Raw genomic sequence first — 24,686 nt, 5'->3', positions numbered from 1 at the left:
CGGGTCAGAGGCCAAAGGGAAAGGGGCTGGAAGGCATCTGCACCAAACAGATCGCCCGGCCGCTGCTTGTGTAAGGGGGCGCGGAGGGTGCCTGGTTGCAGCCTCCGCCTTGGACCATGGTCTGCGGGGGCGGAGGGAGGATCGGCGCCGCTGCCGCAGCCGCTGTGTTGTTCTTGGGGCTCCGTTCGGGTAAGTGGAGCCGCAGCAGAAGGAAGCGTCGCCTCCCCTTAACATTGCAGGGTTTGGAGCGCCGTTATCTTGTTAAAAGTTATTATTGAAAAAGCGCCTTTTTCGGTGAGGATCCTCTTGCAGCTGCTCCTGGACGTGTCCTTTATTGGAGGGGGAATCTTCCGCTCTGCGGACACCCCTAGCTCGACAAGCCGCTCGTTTTCCTTCTGGTCGCCCGCAGAGCACGAATTGCAAACTGCATGAAATCTCTTGCATGACACTCGGCTTTTAAATGATGAGTTAAAAAATAAGTTAATCTTCACTGTAAGGCAGGAGACCCTCAAACCTCTTCAGACCCCCCCCCAAACCCAGTCTGGAATATAGACACACTTTCTCAGGACATATTTACAGTGCGCGCATACTGGTATCTATTTATAGCTATTCCTTTTCGCTGGGAATTGTTTTGTGGGTGCGGAGGCTGCAGATCTCTAACTAAGAATCTGGGGGACCTGGATGAAGTAGAACCCCCCTTGGGGAGTATCTATAAAACTTCGACGGATATAGAACGTGTATAGCATACAGCAGGCATCCCCAAACTCGGCCCTCCAGATGTTTTGGGACTACAATTCCTATCATCCCTGACCACTGGGCCGAGTTTGGGGGTGCCTGGCATACAGTGTAGACACACACACATTCTCTCTCCTTTCTTCTGTTGTAAATAAAAATATGCCCTTTTCCCTTATGGGGTATCCAAGAGCCCATATAGAGTCCTTACATAGGTTCCCTATTGGTAGGAGAAAATAACAGAGGCCAACCGGAGAATATTGAGAAGCAAAGCAGCTAGTAAGCTTGATCTTTATTGATCTGTTGCAACAGGGTACCCCCCTCACACGCAGGAGAGGAAGAGGACCCAGAACAATGGCCTGCAAGGCCTTATAAAGACTTTTGAAATTCCCCTTCTCTAGATCAGGACCACCCCCAGAAACATTATGCATACATCACAGAAGGGGTGTAACCTAAGACCACCCCTCAGATACATCCCACCTACATCACAGAAATTTAAATGTTGTTTTTCTCTTCTCCTTGTTTATCTCCTGTCTAGCAGGTTCCTTGATTGGATTTTCTGGGGAGCCTGGCCATTCTTTTGTAATGCTAAAATACTTATTTCCTGGCCAGGTCACAGGCTCACACCTTATTCAAACACAGATTAAAGGAAGAGACAATGAGGAGGCTTTTCCATTTTTAACCTTGCAGAGAAAGGATTTGGTCAGTTTAGGAATCAAAATGGTTCCAGGTTTGCCTTCCTGTACTGATCTATGTATGTGCAGTTATGAACATTACTATATATCTAAAACCATAAAATTCCTATCACAATATTCCCCCCTCTGGGGCTAGAATTTTTCTTAAAAATTTTTGCCCCACAAATAATAACATCGTATGTTGTAAATGGATGTCTTTGTATGAATATATCATATAAAAATAACACATGTTGCGTTTTGCTACTAAATTACTTGTGGCATTCTAACACTTTGGGAGAGACCATTTACTCAATAGTGTTCTATGCTTTACACCTAGCAGGAAGGTAAGGTCCACTAATGACTGAAAAGTGCAGTTTGCTTCCCCCCCACCATTTTAGTGTTCTCAGGTGTCAAGGTAGCTCTTCTGTGGTCTCACACTGACATAGTGCTACAGCAACACATCTTGTCTGTTGAATCCCCTCAGGGCTTTCATTTAACCATGTCGCCTGGCATTCACCATAGCTGGCACAGGTTTTGGGCATCTCGTGAGGGAGAGGTCTTCGCCTTGGCCTTTAGCTATGGGATTTTATTATAGGCTGTGGTCTTGGGCTCATGAGAAGTTGCTCACTTGCACTTAAAGGACCAAAAAGCTAATTGCAGCCTGGATACACTTGCCCAATTCAAACTGAGTCCAATTTGAATTTATCTTGCCCCATGGTTCTCAAGTCTTCAAACCAATCTGTTAAAAGAAAACCATTCTTAACAAGGGCAGTTGTCCAAATAAGTCAATTTAAGTCTATAAGGAATCATTCCTGCTAAACCAAAGCATATCCACCTTCATGTACCTGGTGTTTTATGGATCCAGAAGTTTGTCATTGGCAAAAAGAGGTTTAACACATATTAAAATGGATAGGGAAAGTTGGCAGAGTGCCAGGTGGAACAATGTGGTTATAAATTGATCTAAACATTGGACTACACAATAGTGTGAGCTATTAGAAAGTATAAAATGCATGAGAATTCTCCATTGGTGTGTAAGCAATAAGACATTAAATATAAAAACAGTTAAGCACAATAAATTGCCCCCCTTTGTGGAAATCACACTGTCAGACACATTTCAACATTCTTACATAATAACACATAATACAAAAAAATAATAATTAAATATCTGTTACATATCTTGACACAATTGTGATCTTTTACGTATGTATCTTTTGAATCCTGGAGCACAGTCTTAAGGTTCAAGTGAAAAAATGTCCTTGCAATTCAACTCCTCCCCCCTTTGTCAGCCCCCCCCCCCCGTCAGTCTATAGCCTTTGAAAGAGATAGCTGTGGGCACTTTGAAAACTCTGGTCTTGTGATAGTGAAGAACTGAGTTGAGGGGTTGTTGCTGCTTTTCATCATTGCACATCTGTAGAAGTGATATCCTGTAAGGGGGCAGGGTTTTGGGGAGACTTAAACACAGTTAGACAAGAAAGGGGCAAAAGGCAAAAAGGATGTCCTCCAGTTTCCATGGGAAGCTGCAAATAATAACAATCTTAGTGGATGAAACATTTTATTCATTATCACATTTCCATATAATTACTGTTATTATCTGCTAAGTTTGTTTGCTTTCCTTCACTTAATTTTTGTTGTTGTTGTTCTTTTCATATTAAAAATAAAAAATTACTCCACATGTAGAGAAAGAGAACTGTAAAAAATACAAGAAAGGTTAAAAAATAAAAGGAAAGCAAAAAATTAGATTACCAGTTAGATGAAAACAAACTTGACACAAAAACATCAGATTTAGAAAAGAATTATTATTAAATAATACAAAGATATTATCAAAAACCGCACAGATTACTACTGGACTGAAAAAATGGGAAAACAATGGGGAAAAACTTAAAATTCACCATATGCTATCTGATAAAAGAACTTCATGAAACTGACTTTCAACATGTGATGAACATGTCCCCAAAGTAAAACACACACACACAAAATGAGCTATGAGGAACCAAAAATAAATAAATGCTAAGACACACAATTAATAAGTAACCTGAAGTAATCTGTTCTAACATCCCAAATGAAAATAAAAGTGTTTCTTGATGTGACATCAGCTGTAATGTTAATAGCGGAATACTGGGAAATGAGTTAATACCAATAAAAATGAATGGCAATTTTAAAGTTGTGCAGGTACCTTGCACTAGCCAAAATGACAGAATTAATAATGCTCAGGCAAAAGGTAAACAATACCATTCCACAAACAATGTTTGGTTGTGCTTCGATTAATTTCATATATATAAAGGAAGAACTGGTAAAACGAACTTAATAAACGAAAACAAATTATTTGTAACCTAAAAAAAATGTCAAAGCCACAAAGAGATAGATGGAAATCAACTAATATAGCAGGGATTCAGACTTGTTTTGCTGAACAGAAAGAAAATGACTGTTGCCTTTAAGGGAAGAAAAACAAAAAGAAAAACAAATGCAATTACTTTTTATAGAGTATTTAAATCACTGTTTGCATCCCCTCATTATCATTTGTGCTGTGGGAGAAAAGAAAGGACACTCTGTTAAAAGGGAAAATTATTTCATGTGAGCGGTCTGTCAGGAAATGCTGTTCCTAAAATGCATAGGCATATACACACACACACACACACAAACAAACAAACAAAAAACTGTTATAAAATTTAAATCCCATGGGGGGGGGAACTACTCAAGAGAGGAACTCACAGTGGGAGTGCTTTGATATTTACCTGTGAAAAGAATTTGGCATGTCCAGTACTTAACTCTATTGTCTTAAATAGCCCCTGGAGCAAAACACATTAAGGATGATTTCCTCAATGGTTCCAAGTTTTACATAAGGAAATTTGTATAGGTTTCAGGCTCTCCAAACCTTCTCTCTCCCCCCCTCCTTTCTCTCTCTCTCTCTCTTTTGTAAGCTGATCTAGCCTCTGTGCATGTGCAGAGTTCATGTCTCAGCAAACCTTTTATACCATTGAAAATGTTGCATCTTTTGGCTCAATTAGAATAAGGAAGGGAAAGGTAAGGAGTAGATTTTAAAAATAGGGTTAGATTTTAAAACAAAAAAGAGAAACTCAGCAATTCAAGTATTCACAATTCAGCCCAAGCAAACGTGACTGCTTCCTTTATGTACAGGAAAGGGCTAATATCCCTCTGGCCATTCGCGGAACAATCAACCGCTCTCTTATTTATGAGTAAAAATGGCCAGAGAGTTAGAATTCATAGGATTTTATTTTATTATTTTTTTTAACATTCTCAGCCTTACCATTTGCAGACAAAATTTTCTGCCCTTTATTTACAGGATGGATGGTCAAGGCTAATTCTACTTGATTATTCATTTGTATGTGCTTAAACTTTGAGTAGACTTTTAAGTCTGATTTTTGTAAATAATAGACAAAATGATAAACACTGCAATCACTTAAATGCCTGATATCACCAGTTCTGCTTCAAACATCATGGCTTCACCTCACACCTTTTAAAAAAACAAAGAGCAAATCTGGGCTGAATTTCAACTCATCAGCCACAAATTGGGAAAGTTGAAAGGGACCTGGGGTCATCTAGTCCAACCCTAAAATACAGGGTTCATAGCAAGATTTGAGCAAATCTGGGCTGAATTTCAACACATCAGCCACAAATTGGGAAAGTTGAAAGGGACCTGGGGTCATCTAGTCCAACCCTAAAATACAGGGTTCATAGCAAGATTTGTACTACCAGAAACACACACATACTTATGTACACAGACACAACTGGAGAAGAGATCACAAGCCATGCGCCTATCATGTACTAAGGAAGAGGAAAATAAAAGTACCCAATTCTACAGAACCCTTTTAGCAGATCTTGAAGCTAGTTTGAGTGAGAGTTTACTTCCTTAGACTAAAGAGTGCAAATTCCTATAGAAATTATCTTTAAAAGAAGATTGAAGTTAACATTTTTCCTAAGATAGGGAGAGGATCTTTTATAAAGCAAAGTTTAAACAGCCATAGATTTGATTTAAAAGGAATACAAGAGTGAACAATTTTTCCTGAACTTGCAGAGGAATAGTAAGCCTAATCTATGCCCCCCCCCCTTTGCAGTTTCCTTTAAAGGAAGCTTACTCGGGAGTAAATTTACCTGGCACAGAATAAGAAGGAGAAGGGGAAAAAACCCTGAAAGAGACAGAATGAAACAAGGGGGGGCATTTTCTAAGAAAAGAGGCCAGGACGTCTTATAGAGACTGATACCAGGAGCCTTACAATAACTCTTCTGTCCAACCAGATCAAAGTTAAAACTGGACTCAGATATTTTTCTTAGAAGGAACACCATACTTTCATAGGCATATGCTTAATGAAATACATACACTGCATTTTAGCTTGAGAGAGCAGTTGGCTCAACTCGGCTTTTGCAGCAGAAACATTAGGTTAACTTAGACTGGAACACAGGTGTACTCACAACTCAAAAGTTACAATACAACATCATTTACCATTAGACTTAAAATCACCCTCCTCACTTACTAGAGGAAGGAGGTGGGGTAATTACCCTTTCAGAACACAAGTAGCACGTATACAGGATTTTACCACTTGGGAGGAAAACTCTTTTAGAGCCTCTCTCAAATAACAAACATTTGCACACTCCATTCTCCATTTTGTCTTGCTTTAAGATTGATAAGGCTCAACATGGCTTCCTTAGATTTAGAATTTGGAGCAAGCTTGCATTTTTATTTTAGATGGTACATTTAAGATAAGCAGCTGCTGGATGTTGCCTAAGTACAATTTAAACACTGGAAAAACGTTTCTTAAACACAAATTGAAGGGGACTGTCAGAGTCCAGGCGGGAAGTAAGCACCAACTGGGCTTCTTTCCCATCAGGAGTCTGTGGGTTCATTTCTTTTGATTGAGGTGCACCCATTTTAAGAATTTTTAATAGCGCTAGCTTTTACTTTTATACTGCAGTCGGGGTTTTATCCCCACTTTTCAGGAAACACAATAAATAACCCACAGTACACTCAATTTGGACAACTCCGAGAATTAGTACTGTGACACACCGCCGTTCGTCTGGCCTGACTTACTAGGCTGGTACAGCTGTTGGCCTTTCCTGGCTACTAAGCTAACAGTGCGGTCAGCGATCTCAACCCCCCCCCCTTTGGTCATTACTCAGCCAGGGAGCCCACAGCAACCTCCTGCCTCTTACAATCTAACCTGAGAGTTCCCTACTGGACGCTTGCATGGCGCAGTGCCAGATTGGGACTCAGAAATGACAAAGAAGGAAAGGAATCAGGTGCCCTTGCTTTCTCTGCTCACAGGTCATCTCTAACAAAGATCGCCATGGCAGAGGTGCGGCTGCACCTGGGAATTATAGTTTTCAGTACAGAAGAAAAAGCACGACCTTTTTCTGGGCAAAACTCCGAAGGAATAGGTCGGCATATAGACTGTAGAAGGGAAATGAAAGAAGTCACACACAACTTTTGCCTGGGCATACTCCGAAGGGCTAGGGCTGGTGTTGAGATTGAGGGGACAGAAAGGAGGAGAAGGCATTTCTTTTAAAAAGTAGAAATTTTAGATTTGAAGGGAAAAGGAAGAATTAAAGAATTTTGGTTGCTGTGGTTTAGAGACCCCAACCCACTACCCGTGTTTCCTACTTAATACTCACTTCCGCATGCGCTGTTCCTGGTGATCCCACGATGTCTTGACTGGTTGTTTAAGGCCGGCCTGATCAAGATTTGCTTCCTCTGGTTAGCCCCGCTGAACTCCAAGTTATTGCCAGACCCTGGGACCGATGGAAGACTGGTTATTCCTCCTGGCAAACTGCCTGGTGCGCGCTGGATAACCAGTCCTTCCTCGTTTCCAGAATCCGGGTAACCAAAAGTCCCTTCGTGCGTGGTCGCCATCTGTTGTAAATAAAAATATGCCCTTTTCCCTTATGGGGTATCCAAGAGCCCATATAGAGTCCTTACATAGGTTCCCTATTGGTAGGAGAAAATAACAGAGGCCAACCGGAGAATATTGAGAAGCAAAGCAGCTAGTAAGCTTGATCTTTATTGATCTGTTGCAACAGGGTACCCCCCTCACACGCAGGAGAGGAAGAGGACCCAGAACAATGGCCTGCAAGGCCTTATAAAGACTTTTGAAATTCCCCTTCTCTAGATCAGGACCACCCCCAGAAACATTATGCATACATCACAGAAGGGGTGTAACCTAAGACCACCCCTCAGATACATCCCACCTACATCACAGAAATTTAAATGTTGTTTTTCTCTTCTCCTTGTTTATCTCCTGTCTAGCAGGTTCCTTGATTGGATTTTCTGGGGAGCCTGGCCATTCTTTTGTAATGCTAAAATACTTATTTCCTGGCCAGGTCACAGGCTCACACCTTATTCAAACACAGATTAAAGGAAGAGACAATGAGGAGGCTTTTCCATTTTTAACCTTGCAGAGAAAGGATTTGGTCAGTTTAGGAATCAAAATGGTTCCAGGTTTGCCTTCCTGTACTGATCTATGTATGTGCAGTTATGAACATTACTATATATCTAAAACCATAAAATTCCTATCACACTTCCACCGTCTCTTTCATTTTATTATACATAGCAAAAGTGGTGTTGCTGGTGCAATGACATTTGAGTGAGACTGACCCACAAGTTGCTAAATGTGTTGGCGGTGGGGGGCGGTCAGCAGCTGAAGGCCCCTGAAGCCATATTCCCCTCCAAACTCGCAAGGGCTTAAGTTACCAGCCTCAATAGACACAGGGTGGAGGCGAGTTGTTGAACAGGAATTAGCTCAGCCTTATTTCTCAACTGGGTGGCGCTGTGGGTTAAACCACAGAGCCTAGGACTTGCTGATTAGAAGGTTGGCGGTTTGAATCCCCGCAACGGGGTGAGCTCCCATTCTAAGTCCCTGCTCCTGCCAACCTAGCAGTTCAAAAGCACGTCAGAATGCAAGTAGATAAATAGGTACCCCTCCAGCGGGAAGGTAAACGGCATTTCCGTGCACTGCTCTGGTTCGCCAGAAGCGGCTTTGTCATGCTGGCCACATGACCCGGAAGCTGTACGCCAGCTCCCTCGGTCAATAAAGCAAAATGAGCGCCGCAACCCCAGACCCAGCCACGACTGGACCTAATGGTCAGGCGTCCCTTTACCTTTACCTTTATTTCTCAACCAGGTGTCCTCCAGTTGTTTTGGACTACAACTCCCATCAGCCCCATACAGCAAGCACTAGGATACCATGGCTGATGGGAACACAGCCATGCTTGGCTGGGGCTGATGGGAGTTGTAGTGTAAAACAGCTGAAGGGCAGCAGATTTGGGTAAAACTGCAACAAGGCATTGCCAAGCCTGAGGGAAAATGAGCTGCAATGAAATTGAATGGACTTTCCTGTCTTGCCTCCCAAAAAGTCTGAAATCGTGTTTTGACATTAAACAAAACTTAGTCTGGTGTTTCTTGATTGTATGGGCATGCATGACATCTCATCAAGCTGTCATCTGGGAAGTATTAAATGCCATTTCACATTATTTCTCAAATGCTATGATCACATGCCAGCTATCAAATATTTCTGGCCTCTACATACTATTGCATGTTTGCAATTGGACAGTGTCTATTGCATGTTAGCCTCTAAATGTTGTCAAGTACCATAGAGGTACTTAATATCTGGATAATATTCAAGAGCAAATTTCATAAAAGAGTATTTTGAAAAGGAAACTAATTTCAGTTCTACTTCTGGAAGATATTAAATATGGAGGAGAAGAGCAAAGTAGGTTTAAGGAGACAAGTGGATGCTTACAAAGTGCTTTGTAGAATAGTGGAGCTATTTCTCAGGGTGGGGGCACATGCCTGTATCCTGAAGGAAGGAATCGTTTATCATCTTACAGTTTGATAAACAAAATCTGCTGTCCATTGTTAGATGGAAAGGTAGCTCTAATATTTTCCTTTTTATTGAATCTGGGAATATGGAACACACTGTGTGCTCTGTTCTTCTTCTTTGGCAATCACTCCTAGCTGACTAAGATTGTTTTCCATGACTAAGATTGTCTTAACAGTGTGTCCATAAGTGACTGTGGAGGCCAATTCTGGATCCACATATCCTTTCCACAGTGGGGACTTAGGTTTCCCGATGGGAGTTGATCACAGTGAGGATTTTCCAAACATGCCTTCCTCTTAGCTCCTTTCGTCCTGAGTTTGTGCTTCTTCAAAGTCTTTGATGTCTTTGGTAGAGGCTATTCTCCAATTGTAGTGCTTGCAGGCCAGTGTTTGCAGGTGTGCTCTTTTACTGTAACACAGACCACATAATACATGATACAACAAGGAGTTCATGTGAACTTCCAGTAACAAAATTGCGCCAGAGAAGAGACAGACTTGGTTAAAATGAGGCAAAGTCTCTGTGTTCAAAAAGTCTTTAAAAATATATTTATTATTTATTAAATAATGTTTTTAAAACCCACTTGATTATAAAAAGAACCCTTCAAAGTAATTTACAAAAAAACACAAGAAAATTATCAACATGTAAAATTAACAATAACCATTTGAAACTTCCAGAAAGTTAAAATAACAGTAGACTAAATACAAATAAAAACTTGCATCAACTTTCTAACGGTCTGGGTAAGCATGTCTAAACAATAATGTTTTTGGCAGGGGCCAAAAAGAATACAGTGAAGGTGCCAGCTTGATATCTTTAGGCAGGGAGGTCCAAAGTGTAGATGCTGCCACACTAAAAAATCAAGTTCCCATGAATATTGAGTTCAAATGATGTTCATGTTAGTTTCAGCTTAACATCATCAAGCTGTTTGTGGTAGTTTTCCCTTTGAGAGTGAAAATTACCACAATCCTGTAGTCTGGGATTAGGAAACTAGAAGGGAAGGATCTGGGTTTTTTCCACCAGTCTGAGTACAAGTCGGTGGGGTATTTTGAGGTGGTGATGGCGATAGCTGACAGGGTCAATCCAACTTGAAATGTGGATTGAACTCCCCCAGCCAGTTTGTGGAATTGTACACAGAAGCAGCCAAAGCTACGAGCTATCTGACTTACATCAGACTTAATCGATGCATTTGATACTCCAGAAGCCATCAATATCCTAACTACTGGCAGGGTATTACAATTAAAACATCTAAAATAAGTTACAGTTAAAAAACATCTAAAGCAGTTAAAAACAATCTTCCAGTTTTGCAAGAAACTTGCATTCTCCAACTGCTAAGTTCCTGGGTAAATGGGAATGTTTTCAAATCCCTCCTGAAAGTTAGTAATGATGGAGATGGGCACACCTTACTAGGAAGGGCATTCCACAACCAGGGAACCACTGCTGAAAAGGCTCCAGTGACGATGACACCACCAAATCATTATAATTAATAAAGTAGTAGTAGTATAGTATCAGTATTAGATTAGTACCCCACACATCTGACTGGGTTGCCCCCATTCTTTGGATGAGGCTGCTTCCCCTTTAACCCCAGTGTATTCCCAGTCAGTGCATTCCCAGTGCTAAAAGAATGTGCAAGGTGAATAGGGAAATTCTGAGTTGCTATTAAGCTCCCTTCAACTTGCCACTGTAAAAAAAAGGAACCACGGCTTTAAAAATCTTAGCTCATTTCGCACTCCTGGTTATGCACCCTCCCAATGCTTTGTTTTTTAATAATCACTTTCATTTCTTTTTCCATGGCGTCTTTCACTTTCACATTTGCTGGCCAGGCCCCACGAGTTTCTGCTCTTGTTTGCCAACCGTGTGATTGACCATCTCCCTGAGACTTTCATAAAGGCTTAACCACCCCACTCAGCTTCTCTAGAACAGATAACTAGGAGTGTGGGAGATACCCCAGGGAAATAGCCTCCCCCCAACCCCTACCCCTTGGTACATCTTTGTGGTAAGCCAGTCTTGCTGACAACACAAACAGTGATAATCGCTGACAGCAATGCTGGTTGGGTGGAGCTCAGTCTAGCTGAGCCATCTGCACAGCTGGATTGTGAAGATTGTAGGTGTTGAAACAGCCTTCCTAGACTCTAGGACAGAGCTTGGCTAGCTCTGTGATGGCTTGAAGACTCACGAGTCCTGCAGGTCACAGGAAGAAAGGAAAGATCGTTCATCATTGCACTGCGCTGCTTGTGTGCTTTAAGGCAAGTTTGTAAATGATCCTTGTTTTATGGGAGCCTGCGGTAGAATTGTCTCCAAATAATATAACTGTGTTATAGGAGCTGTAATTTTAAGGACCTGCACTTGAGCTTGCTCTTTCCACCTTCTTCCTCTTCTTTTCTTCCTCGTGTGTCATATATTTTCATATTCTCAGTCTGATATCAGGGGTCGTTGTAGTACTGATTTTTCTATGCTGATTTGGGAGCCCTTTTTTTGGCTCAGAAGGGCAGGGTGTAAAAATGCCTTACATAAATAAAATAAATAAACTTCCAGGCAGGGAAAAACCTGCAATCTGGGTCACTGATGACTGAGTCCTGTAGAGATTTGTGTGGACCAGTAACTCTTGCTAACTTAAATGCTGCTTTGAATAGTGAGGTTCGAGGCACCCCTCTAGAATCAGGGAAATGTATGGCAGAATCAGGGAACAACGAGCATTTATCTGGAGGTCTGTGGCTCAGTAGGTAAGTCACTTGCTTTGCATGCAGAAGGTCCCAGGTTCAATCCCTGGCGATTCCAGGTAAGGTTTGGAAAGACAGGATTCCTCCCTCCATTGACTGCCAGATGGCAGCAGCCATTCCACCAGGCTGCAGCAGATGAGCATAGCTGTCAACTTTCAGATTTGAAAATAAGGGATCAGCAGCCTCAAAAAAACGGGATCAGCAGCCTCACCTGTCCCGGAGACAGTCTGCAGGATATCTAACAATCCGGGGTAGCAGCAGGAAGCAGTGGGAAACGGTGCTGGAATAAGGGAATTTCCCACCAAAAAAGAGAAGGTTGACAGCTATGAGGTGGGGGAGAGAAAGGAAGCAGGGTGGTTATTGGACTACAACTCCCATCAGCCCCCTTTGGCATTGCTGCCTACTCAGCCTACTGGGAGTCTAGCGACATCCGGAGAAGTCCACAAGTTCCCCCACCCTCGCTTGGAGTAGACCACCCTTCTCTTCTGTCTCGGCCCTGCTTCCTTCCCATCTGCCAAATGGGAATAATGCTGTTGCCCTACCATACAGGGTTATTGTAAGGATATTAATAATGTGCGTGTAGCCTTTTGAAAAGCTTCTCTGTTTGCATCTGTTTAATTTAATTACTTTTTTCCATTGGGCAAGGCAGTTTCTCTCGTGAATTAAAAAAATTACAACCGGAGAAGCAAGTCTTTTTGTGGGGAGACAAACTGGTTCTTCCGCTTACTGAGAGGCACTGCTGTACACTTTTGAAGGGACTTGGAGATGACTCAGCATAGCATGTAACTATAATAATAATAATAACTGGATGACTTTGGGAAATGAGGTCACTTCATTTATTTATTTCTACTTTAAACTATTGATGCTGCGCCTCTTGGTGGCTGCTCTAATGTAGATTGCATTTTTGTGGAGAAGTGATCGTCCATTAAGTTTGAAGCATTAGTATGACAGAATGTAGGAAATGGCCTTAGCTGACAGGTTCAAGTTTTTGGAGACCATTTCCCCCCTTGGTCCCATTAGTTCACCTCCAGTGCCCCCTACCCTATAAAAAGCATTATTCAAAATAGCCATTTGTACAGCTCATTAAGGAAGACAACGACACATTAAAATATGAAGCAGTAACAATTAACTGCATATTTATTTAAAAAATACATATATGCAAAAATAAATATATGCTCTGACCTAATTTAGTAACTAAAAAAAAGAATATCCAGTAAAGAATATTTACTAATGAAAGTGTAAGACTGAAGGAAGTTTATAGCATAAATTTAGCCACTTACCACACATGCATAGACCTTCACCTACCACAGAGGTGTGGCAACTAAATTATAACAAAATCAATAGCTGTTACCAATAATTGGCTATCTTGTGACTTGTGAATCTCAGAATCATAAATACAAACAATTGTGACCAAAGGAAATAGCTTTGAAAGCGATAAGAGCAGTAAAACTTCTAATATGAAGCGAGGAAGGTGTTTCACTCTGGGGTCCAGCCTGGTCATTTGTAAGTACCATACTTTTCCGTGAATAAGACTATGGTTTTTTTCCCCAAAATCATTCAAAAAAGTGTGGGGCGTCTTATACATGAGTAGTGCATAGGGTGGACATTTATTTGGTTGCTGCTGTGGCTGTCAGCGGCTATTGTATGTATTATTGGTTGGTGCATCAGTGGGTGTTGTTGATTGGCCGGCGATCCGGCAGTTGGGTGGTTGATTTGCAGCTTCTGCCAGCGATGTGTGCGGGTGAGCGATTTTTGGCAATCCCCCCTTTAAACAGCTCAGCAACTCTGGGCCATCCTCCGCAAAAAAGCTCAACAACTCTTTTGCCAATCTTCCCCTGTTTTCTTAAATTTGAGACCCCCCAAATAGGGGTAGTATTATACATGGAAGCATCCTATAGACAGAAAAGTACGGTAAGTGATCAAGGTGCTTGGAGGGACCCCCTGCTGCCTCCTTTTCCCTAGGTAATCCCACCCCCAAGACCAGATGGACCAATGGCCAGACTTGGTGCAAAGCAGCTTTTTAAGGCCCTTCCTGCCTCTCTGTTGACGGTTTAACTGTCACCCTCCCCAAAATTCTCTCCCCCACTAGCTAAACTGCTCCTTCATTGGTGCATCAGAATATTTCACCAGTCTCCACCCAGAGCATCATGGGCGCCACACACACCCCAACACACACATTAGCCTTCACTGCTGGACCCACTGCCTCTCCTAAAATTTGTCCTTCTTCTTAATCTCCTGAAGGTTTGCCGCAATTTCGTACCAGCTTCCTCCACACCGAGTTTGAAAGCAGAGCCTCCAAGGTCATCTCACAAGCCAGCATGAAGGTGGAGCTGCTCCCAGCCCTCACAGACAATTACATGTACCTGCTCATCGACGAGGACACCAAGGAGGCTGCGATAGTTGACCCTGTGCAGCCCCAGAAGGTAACTCTGCTCTTTCTGGGTTTAGAAGCTTTGGGGAACACAGTTTAGTCGATCACATCCACACTTGCGGAGTTGGTCAGTGTACACAGTGCCGAGCTAAATGGATCCAATCCTCTTAACTCTGTATGAAGCAGCTACTTATGTTCCTAAAGGGCAGGGCCGTAGCTCATTGCTTAAGAGCACCTGCTTTGTATGCAGAAGGTCCTTGTTATCTCCAGGGAAGGTTAGGAATGTCCCCTGCCGGAAACCCTGGAAAGCTGCTGCTAGTCAGTGGGGGGGGGGTCTAGGTGGGGCTCCCCTCGTGCTTGATCTGGAAGCTGCAGTTAGTGCAGACTGCTGCAGCATGATTGCTGACAGGAGTGAGGCCTTGTCAGCATATAACACCTGTGCTCAGAGATCTGCACTGGTTGCCGATTTGTTACCGAGACAAATTCAAGGTTTTTCTATTAGGCTATAAATCCCTTAATAACTTGGGACCAGTTTACCTATGAGATCACTTTATCCAATATGTGCCCACTTGACCACTTCAGATGGCAGAATTGGCACTCTTGCAAGGACCGCATAATAACTGTTTCACATTTGTAAGAACTCAGTTGTTTAGTGTGGCAGCACCTATACTTTGGAACTCCCTGCCTATTGGTAACAAGCAGGCTCCTTCACTGTATTCTTTTTAGCAGCTGCTGAAAACATTGTTTAAACAAGCCTACCCATATGTTTAGAAAGTTGATGTGAGTTTTCATTTGTTTCAGTCTATTGGTTTTTTTGGTATGTTTTCAATTATTGCTATAAATTTTTAGTAATAATTTTATTGTTTTGTCTTTTTTTGTAAATGGCTTTGAGAGGTTTTTTTCTACCATCAAGTTTAAAATATCACATGCATTAACTACAGACTCAAAAGAAGGAAATGTATTTGCTTTTCTCCTACCCGTATAAGGAAACTGCTGGTGTTCCTAGTATTTCCTTTTACAGGGACTCCTTATGTCCAAATAGGCATCTAAATGAGATTGACCATAATAAGCCATGGTTTTGAAGATAGGCCACATTTGCACCATCCATTTAAAGCACCATGATACCACTTTCAACAGTCATTTGAAAGAATTGTGGGACTTGTCATTTGCTAAGGGTTCTGATAGGATTCTCCTCTCGCCCTCCCACAGCTGCAATTCCCATATTACCCTGGGAAGTTGATCGTTCAACCATTCTGTGAATTGTTTGCTCTTCGAAGAGATTTCCTAGCAATTCTTTGCACCATTAATAAACTACATCTCCCAGGATTATTTGGGGGAAGACATGACTGTAAACAGTGCTTTTAATGGATGGCGTGAATGTAGCCGTAGAAAGTGTTGTGAAATCAATAGTGGCAAGAAAAACTGATGAGCTATGCGGAACTGGCAAAATTGACATATAAATTGCATGGCAAGGAAAATTGCGACTTCAAGGATGAATGGGAACTTTTTACAAATTATCTAAAAAGACAACAAAATGATTTGGACTCCTTGGCAGGTTTTGAACATCCATAAATTTATTAGTAGAACATATGACAGATAAGGCAAGGATATGTACGATTTTATAACATGCAGAGAACAGTATGTGCAAAGAAATCAGAGAGGGGAGCTGAGGGAAGTCCTTGGTGAGGGGGGGGATAATGTAATTGGTTATTTGGACTGATGATTTGGTAAGTTGTTTTAAAGTGTTGTGAAATCTTCAGGCCATTCAGCAAGGGATGGGTATGGGGGCATTTCTCCTTCCAGCCTTGCAGTACATGTCTCTTAAGGACTCACAGAATCCACTTAAACCACAAAGCTGGTTGCGACTCAAATAGATTTTGTGAAAAGGTAAAATATCCTTCCTTTTCCTCCTGTGTCTGTAGGTTGTGGATGCAGTCAGAAAGCATGGAGTGAAACTGACCACTGTCCTTACTACGCATCACCACTGGTAACCCTTTTGTGTTATATGATTGAAATAAAGGAAAGGTCTTGTGCTTCAGTGATGTATGTGCTGTTCAGCTTCATGCTATAGGAGGCTGCCATGGTAAACGTTAGTGGTTCTGAAACCTTTTTGGGCCATGGCCCCGTTGGTTCCATAAACACATCTCCAGTGCTCCCTACCCTAGAAAAAGCATTATTCAGAATAGTGGTTTGTACTGCACACTAAAGAAGATGGTAACACAATGAAATTCAAAATAGTATCCATTAATTGCACATTCATTCAGAATCTAGTTAGAACTATTTAGTTTCATTAATTCAACAAAACCCTTCAACCCAATTGCCTCTGAACACACAACATTTCAACCAGCTTCAGTTTTGTTTGGAAATCAAATTTAAGGTCTATGAGGGGGCATCATTTAATTTTAACACCACATTGGCCTTAATAATTGTATTTTGAAGTCAAGAAGGACTTCCTCCTCTCAATCGAATTGCCTTGATGCATCTCCCTTTATCTCTTCCCCTGAGCCTCCTTTCTTTGTGTTCCTCACAACTTTCTCTAGTGTGAAACAGGATGAGCTCCTTGCTGTAAAGCCACTGTCGTGCTTGCTATCCAGGCCAGGCCAAGGCATTTTGCTGCCTGAGGTGAAACAGCAACACCCAACAGCCTGCTTCCAAATTAAGGTGTAGAATACCCAAGTCTGACCAATGCCACATTTATAACATACATTTAAAGCACTTATGATGCCACTTTGAACAGCCATGGCTTCCCCCAAAGAATTCTGGGAGTGGTAGTTTGCTATGGGAAATTGTTAAGCCACTCTGGAAAAGGTAGCCTGGTGAGGGGAATAGGGGCCCCCTAACAACTCTCAGCACCCTTAAAAATTCATTGGGCGAAGCCATGGCTTTTTAAAGTGGTGTCATAGTCCTTTAAATGTACAGAGTGAATGCGGCCCTAGTTATTTTCTCCAGAAAATTCCACAAGCACCTTTACCTGGGAATAAAAAATACAGTGACTGTTGTCTAAGTAAGTTCTACTAATAATAGCCCCATTGCAATTAATGGACCTATATTAGTTATGTTGATTAATTTCAACCTAATGATAAATTAAAAAGTAAGAATTTGCTGTCCTTTCATGATACCTCAAATTGGCTGCCACACTCAGCCCAGTGATAGAGCCAGCCCCTACACACATTACAGTGTTTGTGTCCTGTGCGCCAGTGTGGTACCCACACCAATTTACGCCACACCTACATGCAGCCCCCCCAGAGGGTTGTCCATGGGTGGATACAGGCCCTTGGACCATTGCCCCACCCCCATAGCCACCCCTGGACTACAGGATGAGGCCATTAGTTCTATTTTTTTAAAAAAAAGAAAAAGAAAAGGACCAATGGCTTAACTTTAAAGAAAAGCAGGATTCAGGCTGTTTGCTTGATGCACATTGTAAGAGACTGCCTCTTGTGTGTTTTGCTCCAAAGTCTGACCATTTTGACCTTCTAGGGACCACGCTGGTGGCAATGAGAAACTTGTAAAGATGGAGCCGGGGTTACAAGTGTACGGGGGAGATAGCAGGGTTGGAGCCTTGACCCAGAAAGTCTCTCATCTTATGTCATTTCAGGTAAAAAGAAAGAAATGGGAGAAATACGTTTGCCCAAAACATCCTCTGAAATCATGTGTTCCGTTTGAGCACTGAGGCGCACGAAGGCCCTGGAGCATGGCAATTGCGTTCTTGTCGCCGTTTCCTCCCCACACAAATGTCCTTTGCATGTGGCAGCTCTCTGCTTGTGGAAGATGGACTTCCTGACCTGAAATTCCTGTTTTTTGTTTGGTTTGTTTATTTTGCTTAAGCACAGGAACACATAATGCACAGTTGCAGTGCTGGCTCAGAATGGCCCTTTTCACCTGCCACAAGCATGGAGCTATCACGAGGAAGGAGAGGTTTTTTGGGGGGAAGCTTCCTCCTTAAGCAGGGTGACTCCCCGGCCATTTGGCCTGTTTGAAGACGGGGGGCAAACACCCTGTGGCACCAGGTGCCTCCCATGGGAGTTGTGTGATGCACCAGAAGTGCCACAGAGTTTCCACCCCTCTGTTTTTGGCCCTGTTTTGCCCATAAAACAAGCAGGTGTGCACAGTGCAAATGAGAAGACACACAGTCTGTTGCCATATCAGCCTCTTGACAAAGACTTCGTGTGAACAAAGGCCTTCTCTAAGCGCTAATGTCACAGCAACCATGCACAGCACAGCCTCCCAGCAGCTTTTGCCCAGGAGGTGATCTCAAGCAGTGGTTGACCGTTTAGGGCATCTGGGAGAAGCAACGAGGAGGTCCTGTCCTCCTTAAGAAGCTGCCATGTCAACTAGCCCAGAGGTGGCCTTCATCACAGGGGTGGCTAACCCATGGTCTTCCAGAGGTTGCTGGACTCTTCATCGTCCCTGACCATTGGCCATGCTAGCTGGGGCTGGTTAGAGCTGGAGTCCAACAACAATATCTAGAGGGACACAGGTTAGCCTCCCGTGCTTTACAGGGTAGATAGAGCGATAACTTGAACTAGATATACTTTTGCAATGATGTAGGTCAGGGATGGGAAATCTGCTTCCCTCCAATCCTTGCTGGACTCTAACGCCCATCACTCACCACTTTCAGCCATGTGGGCTGCTGGTAGTTGGGGTCCAATGTCATGTTCCCCAGCCCAGATGCAGGCTTTGTGGAGTATCACAGACCTCTCCAGCGGGGGAAATGGGCGCATCTTGCTGGCTCCAAATACTGGTTACTTGCGCAAGTGTTTTTGGTAGCTGGGGGCTTAGGGTTGTATCTGATGCTAGCCCTGCTCTGAGTAGACCCATTGAAGTTAATGAACATGGGCTAACATAGCTCCCTTAATCTCATTGGGTCTAGTCTGAGTAAAGCTCAGCTAAAGACAATCCTGAAGGTCAAACTAGATGTGATGTTAACCAGCTGATTGATCCTTGCCTACTTGCTTTCTTTTTTAAATTTACTAAGTAGCTGTGGAAGGAGGTGGATCGAAACTGCAGTGGAGGTCCAAGGGCAAGACCCTCCTCCACTGTACTGTGATTTACGGGGGTGGGGGGGACATAAGGGGTGCAACTGCTAAATACTAAAGAAAAAGCAAACCTTTGCGGAGGACCACTTGTGTGATTAACATCACATCTAATGCAGCCTTTAATGGGTGATTTCATAGCCCTCCCACACAGGCGTTCATTGCCCCCTGTGGACAAAGCAAGCCTGATTTCCCCAGTCACTGTTCATGGTGAGTTGCTGAAAATGTCAGACCCTTTCTCCTGCTGGAATGACCAAGGCCGCACAGCTGTCATGGGTGCTTCTTACAGCTGAGAATTAGTCAAGCTTCCAATCTTGCCTGACAAAGAGTTATGTGGGCGCAAGTCATGACTACTCAAAACACACAATATTAGACAATAGTCATTGGCTTGCATCAGTTTTTAGGGCTCCTTTCCTCCTCATCCCCACCCCTCTGCTTCTCTTCACCCCTGTGGGTGTTACCAATCTGAGATTTGCCATGTTGGTGCGGAGCGGTCGTGCCCTTGGTGGGCAATTGTGGTTTATCTGCCCCTTTGCTTTCCCCCTCAATGACTTGAGCTTTTCCACCTTTTTTTAGGTTGGATCTCTTAACGTGAAATGCCTCTCGACTCCCTGCCACACTTCTGGACACATTTGCTATTTTGTGACCAAGCCAAACAGCTCCGAGCCGCCTGCTGTGTTCACAGGTGAGGGTTTGGGGGCACTTCTTTTGCCTTGACCTCAGGAGCTTGAGCAACATGGGGGGGGGTTGCAACCTAACCCACCCCCCAAAGAGAGTGCAGGGATTGCCTTTGTGAAAATATTATTAAAATGATAATGTAGAATTGGAAAATATTCAGATAAGTGCAGTCAAAATGATCACGAGGGACGGTTGCAGCATTTGGGGCTTTTAAAAATTCATGTCCCTCCTCACTCACCTTTTGTATGGCATAGAAGAAATGGATAGAGAAAAGCTTTTCCCCTTCTGTCATAACACTTGAATTTGTGGACTTGTGATGAAGCTGAATGTTGGAAGATTCAGGACAAATGAAAGAAAAATCCTTCACACAGCACAGAGTTAAGCTGTGGAGCTTGCTCCCACCGGAGGCAGCAGTAGCAGCCAACTTGGATGGCTTGGAAAGAGGATTGGGCAAATTCATGAAGGATGGAGCTATTAATGGTTCCTTGCCACAATGGCTGTGCTCTGCCTCCATGCCTGCAGGCAGTATGTCCCTGAATACCAGCAGCTGTGAATTGCAGGTGGACATTGATCCTGCTTGCAGGTTTCCCACAGGTATCTGGCTGGCCACTGTGTGAGAACAAGATGCTAGGGCCGCTGTTCTGATCGAGTTGACTCTTCCCATTCTCTTATGTGAAGATGCTCCCTCTGCCCTCCTGATGTCTTAATCTGGCTTCACCCAATGCGTTTGTCTGGTTGGGTGTTGGCCACCCCACAGCCTTCATCTGGGTGTAACCAAACACGTTCAGCTGGTTAGGTGTTGGTCAAAGCATGTGATCTGCCACTTTGCTTCTTGAATCCAAGAACTGCCTTCTGCATCTTGACACATTTTCTCACTTCATAGCCCTTTTTCCAGTGTGCAAGTGTCACCCTGAACAGATCTGTCCGTCCTCCTGACCTTCTAAATGTGGGTGCTCTACAGTGAGTGCTCCGTCACTTTGCTACCCCCACCCCACCTTTAGAGTTTAAGATCCCATTCTCCAGGAAGATTGGTCTCATGGGTCCTCATATTTTGGAGCACATTTGGAAATCTAATTAACTTACAGGAGCACCGTAAAAAAAAAAATCCATTTTATTTTAATCCAGTAATATGCCATGAAAACTTAGGAGGAAATGGAACAGGGAGGGGATGAACACTTGCAGGATGGAAGAATGGAGAGCAACCTCAGGAAGCAATGGAGAACCACATTCAATAGCATTTAGAGACCGCACACAGTTCTGGGTCTGCTGGTCACTCAGCTGTGGCTCAAGTCATTATGCTGATTCTTTGTCACTCACTGCAAGCTTCTAGTCCCTACTGTTGAAGTTTCTCACCTCTGCCTCAGCAGAATCTCCTTCCTGGTTTACCCTTTTCCACCATGGTGCTCCCAATTCCTGGTTCTTCAGTGAGATCGTTAAAGTGTGTTCATTCTCCTCTCTCTCTCCCTTCTCTAGGTGACACACTGTTTGTTGCAGGCTGTGGGAAATTCTTTGAAGGAACGCCCGAGGAAATGTACAGAGCCCTTATTGAGATCTTGGGGCGACTCCCTCCAGAAACGGTACCATGCAAAGGCTCCCTGTTTGGGTTGGGTGTGTTTGTTCCCTACTAAAGACAATTAACTTTGGTAACTGTGTTCGCTCTTGGAGGCCTCTTGTCAACCAGGCCAATCTATAGCTCCCAAAACATTTTGTGGGAAGCAACAACAGATAAGCCAGGGGTGGCTAAGCCCCCATTTGGTGGTTTGACCTACCCGGCAACAAGCACATTTTCCCATTCCCCTCCAAAAAATATCCCACAGATTCTGGTGGTGTTGGCAAAAAGAAGGCACAGAGCTGAGGTTGGGAGCCCAGCACCCTGATGGGGAATACAGATGATGCCCCTTCCCTCCCTGGTCATCAGATTGATGATTTGATTCACAGGGGCAGAGGTGATATCCCGTTTCTCAGCTGATCTGTGCAGGTCAGCTAGTGTGTGTGAGAGAGAGATTGTGCAAGAGAGTGTGTGAGGTGATCACACCCACCACTGGCATGTGCCACCCCACCCCAAGGGTTAGCCAAGCATGAATGCAGCCCTGAGGCCAAAAGAAGGGTTAGTTATATCCAAATGAAACAGATATAAAAAAACAGAACATCCAGTAGCCCCACCCAGCTCTTGCATTGTCCAACCAGGAAGCAAAATAACCTTTTCCCGGGGAACAGTTAAAAGACAGACCTGGCCCTCATGTTAGGCAAAGCAATGGAAAAGTATGAATTGCCTCCCCATTGGGGCACTGGGCTGGCCGGAGAGGTTTTAATCCCGCTGCTCACCTCAGAGCCATCAGGTATATATAGTTGTGAGATGGGGGGGGAGTGGGCTGCATGCCAAGACCCCTCTAATTCCTGGAATAGCCAGGCTAACTTCCTGATAGCCTAGGTAATAGACCATTAAGGGAACAAAGGAAGTGGCTTGGCACCAGAGGAAAAATGGCTGGGCGCCCCTCCATCAACTGGCTGACAAAGGGACAGAGTTGAGAGTAAAGTTATGTGAGCATCAAGCAAAGCAGCAAGGTGCCTGACCAGGATCATCTTCTTCCTTCAGCATGACGGTCTGCTGAAAACCTCAGAATTAGACACAAAAAGCGGTTGTCTTGCAACTTAGGGGCGTGGGAAGCTGCCTTACACTGAGACAGAACCAGTGGTCCATACAGCTCAGTACTGTTGACACTGACTGGCAGTAGCCCTCTAGGATTTCAGGCAGGGGACATTCCCAACCCTACCTGGAGATGTTGGGGTTTGAGCCTGAGACCTTCTGCATGCAAAGCTCTACCCCTGAGCTATGGTCCTACCCCTAAAAATACAGAAAAGTTCCAGCCCCCATGACTCTGAACAAATGGCTGGTTTAAATAGGAAGCTGCATTCTACTGAGTCCTTCTACTTTCCCAGTCCTATTGAGGATTGAACTAGGGACCTTCTGCCTGCACAGCAGATGCTCTACCACTGAGCTACTGCCCTTCCTCAAGGCCTTCAGTGACTTTTAACTGCCTTCCTCCTCTTCCTCCTTCCTTTCCAGAAAGTCTACTGTGGTCACGAATACACCATCAACAACTTAAAGTTTGCCCGGCATGTTGAGCCCAACAACAGCGAGATCCAGCGAAAACTCTCCTGGGCAAAGGCAAGATGGGCTTCTCATTCCTGGAGAGGAGATCAGTCAGTGGGCAGCCTCTGTTCCCTTCCGCACCCCATGCCATTGGGACAGGCAGTGCCAGTTTGATTCCTTTACTCCGGCAGTGCTAGTCCAGGCCTGTAGCCAAAATGGGCAGGGGTGGGTTTTGTGGGGGTTGGGAGGGTGAGGGCTAATGACTCATTATAGGTGGGTGGGCATGGCAGGTAACTGAACACTGAGCAAACAATGCAAGTTCTAATGTCAACAGAGCCTTCGTCAAACGGAATACTGTTTTTTCCAAAAGTGACGGCCACCTGAGTGCCTTTGCTGTCATTGGCTAGATCTCTGGAAGGCAGGAGCTGTTTTTCTGTTCCTTTCACCTCCCTTAGAAAAAGGGTCAGGGGTTTAATGCTGTTTTTCACCAGCAGCCTTGTACCCAGCCTCGCTTGGGAATCCCAAGAAACCAAAAGATCATTTTGATGAAATCACTATGTTAAAGACAACACTTTTGAAAAATGCATTTCACCATCTTGATTCAAAATAGCGTCCAGTTGTATCCAAATTAGACAAAAACCTGCACATTGATCTCAGGAAGCATAATCAAAAACTTAGGTAAAAACTAGTTTTAAAAGGTTTGAGTCTGTCATCTTGGTTCAAAATGACATTCAGTTGTATCCAAACTTGGAGGAATATTGGAAGGTGGTGGATGCTCCTTCACTGGAGGTTTTTAAAAAGAGCTTAGTTAGCCATCTGTCAAGGATTCTTTAGCTATGATTCTATGAACACCTGCTCTTTGATCTCAGACACCATCATGCAACATTTGGTTGGATACCTTAAATATCCAAATGCATCTTGAACAGACAGAGGAGTTTCCAAAATTTCTAGTAGATGAAAACTGAGCATTCAGGATCAGGGGGTGTAGGCATATCCCAAAGCACTTTTGGAAGTCTCCTTGCAGTGGGGTTGGACTCGATAAACCTTTGGATCCCTTCCAACTCTACAATTTATGATTCCCCTAGGCAAAATACGATGGTGGGGAGCCGACTATCCCGTCGACCATTGGCGAAGAATTCACCTACAACCCGTTCATGAGAGTCAGGTAATTTGTGTTTGAGGATGACGCTTTGGGAAGGAGAAGGTGTGGGGAAGGGTGTCCTGCATTCTGAGGAACTGCAGCTGTGGGTCCATGGCTTGAGTGGAATTGGTTTCGTGAGATGGGAGTGGTCAGTCTCTCTGAAAGCGAGAATCTTAATTTGCTGATGTCCTGCATCTAAGAACTATATTTGTCTATTTTTGAAAATTATACACTATTTTTAAGCAGGCACAGCGCTGGGATGGTTGAAGCCCAGCGCTTTGATGAGTATGCAAAACAGCCCCATCCCAGTCATTACTTTGATCATTTGAGGAGCACAGAAGGGCAAGAAGCTCCTCCAGCTGTTGCAGAGGGGCTGTGTGTGTGCATGTGGCCCTTGGGTGGTTAGCCAAGGGTCAATGCGGC

The 24,686-nt window shown here is 43.7% G+C and overlaps 1 protein-coding gene across 6 annotated transcripts in view; it reads left to right on the top strand.

Moving 5' to 3' along the window:
• LOC308573359 (hydroxyacylglutathione hydrolase, mitochondrial) overlaps positions 1 to 24,686 on the top strand; it is a 32,469-nt gene that overhangs the window by 4,502 nt on the left and 3,281 nt on the right. For 2 of the 6 annotated variants that reach the window (XR_014002050.1, XM_081170218.1), the window contains exons 1-8: positions 13,640 to 13,687; positions 14,188 to 14,369; positions 16,240 to 16,304; positions 17,795 to 17,912; positions 19,927 to 20,035; positions 21,502 to 21,605; positions 23,096 to 23,197; positions 24,208 to 24,287. Coding sequence is in view for 5 of the 6 variants with exons in the window: in XM_081170218.1 (XP_081026344.1) it covers positions 13,678 to 13,687; positions 14,188 to 14,369; positions 16,240 to 16,304; positions 17,795 to 17,912; positions 19,927 to 20,035; positions 21,502 to 21,605; positions 23,096 to 23,197; positions 24,208 to 24,287 (770 nt within the window). In the remaining variant the exon portion in view is untranslated. Of the gene's footprint in view, positions 1 to 32; positions 190 to 11,330; positions 11,473 to 13,639; positions 13,688 to 13,731; positions 13,858 to 14,187; positions 14,370 to 16,239; positions 16,305 to 17,794; positions 17,913 to 19,926; positions 20,036 to 21,501; positions 21,606 to 23,095; positions 23,198 to 24,207; positions 24,288 to 24,686 lie in introns of those variants that run through there. The other 4 variants (XM_081170219.1, XM_081170220.1, XM_081170222.1 and 1 more) reach the window with 4 other exon arrangements.

Source organism: Podarcis bocagei, assembly GCF_964188305.1.
Source record: "Podarcis bocagei genome assembly, chromosome: 14".
Taxonomy (NCBI): domain Eukaryota; kingdom Metazoa; phylum Chordata; class Lepidosauria; order Squamata; family Lacertidae; genus Podarcis; species Podarcis bocagei.
Note: the sequence above shows the minus strand (reverse complement) of the source record. Positions and strands in the feature narration are given on the sequence as shown.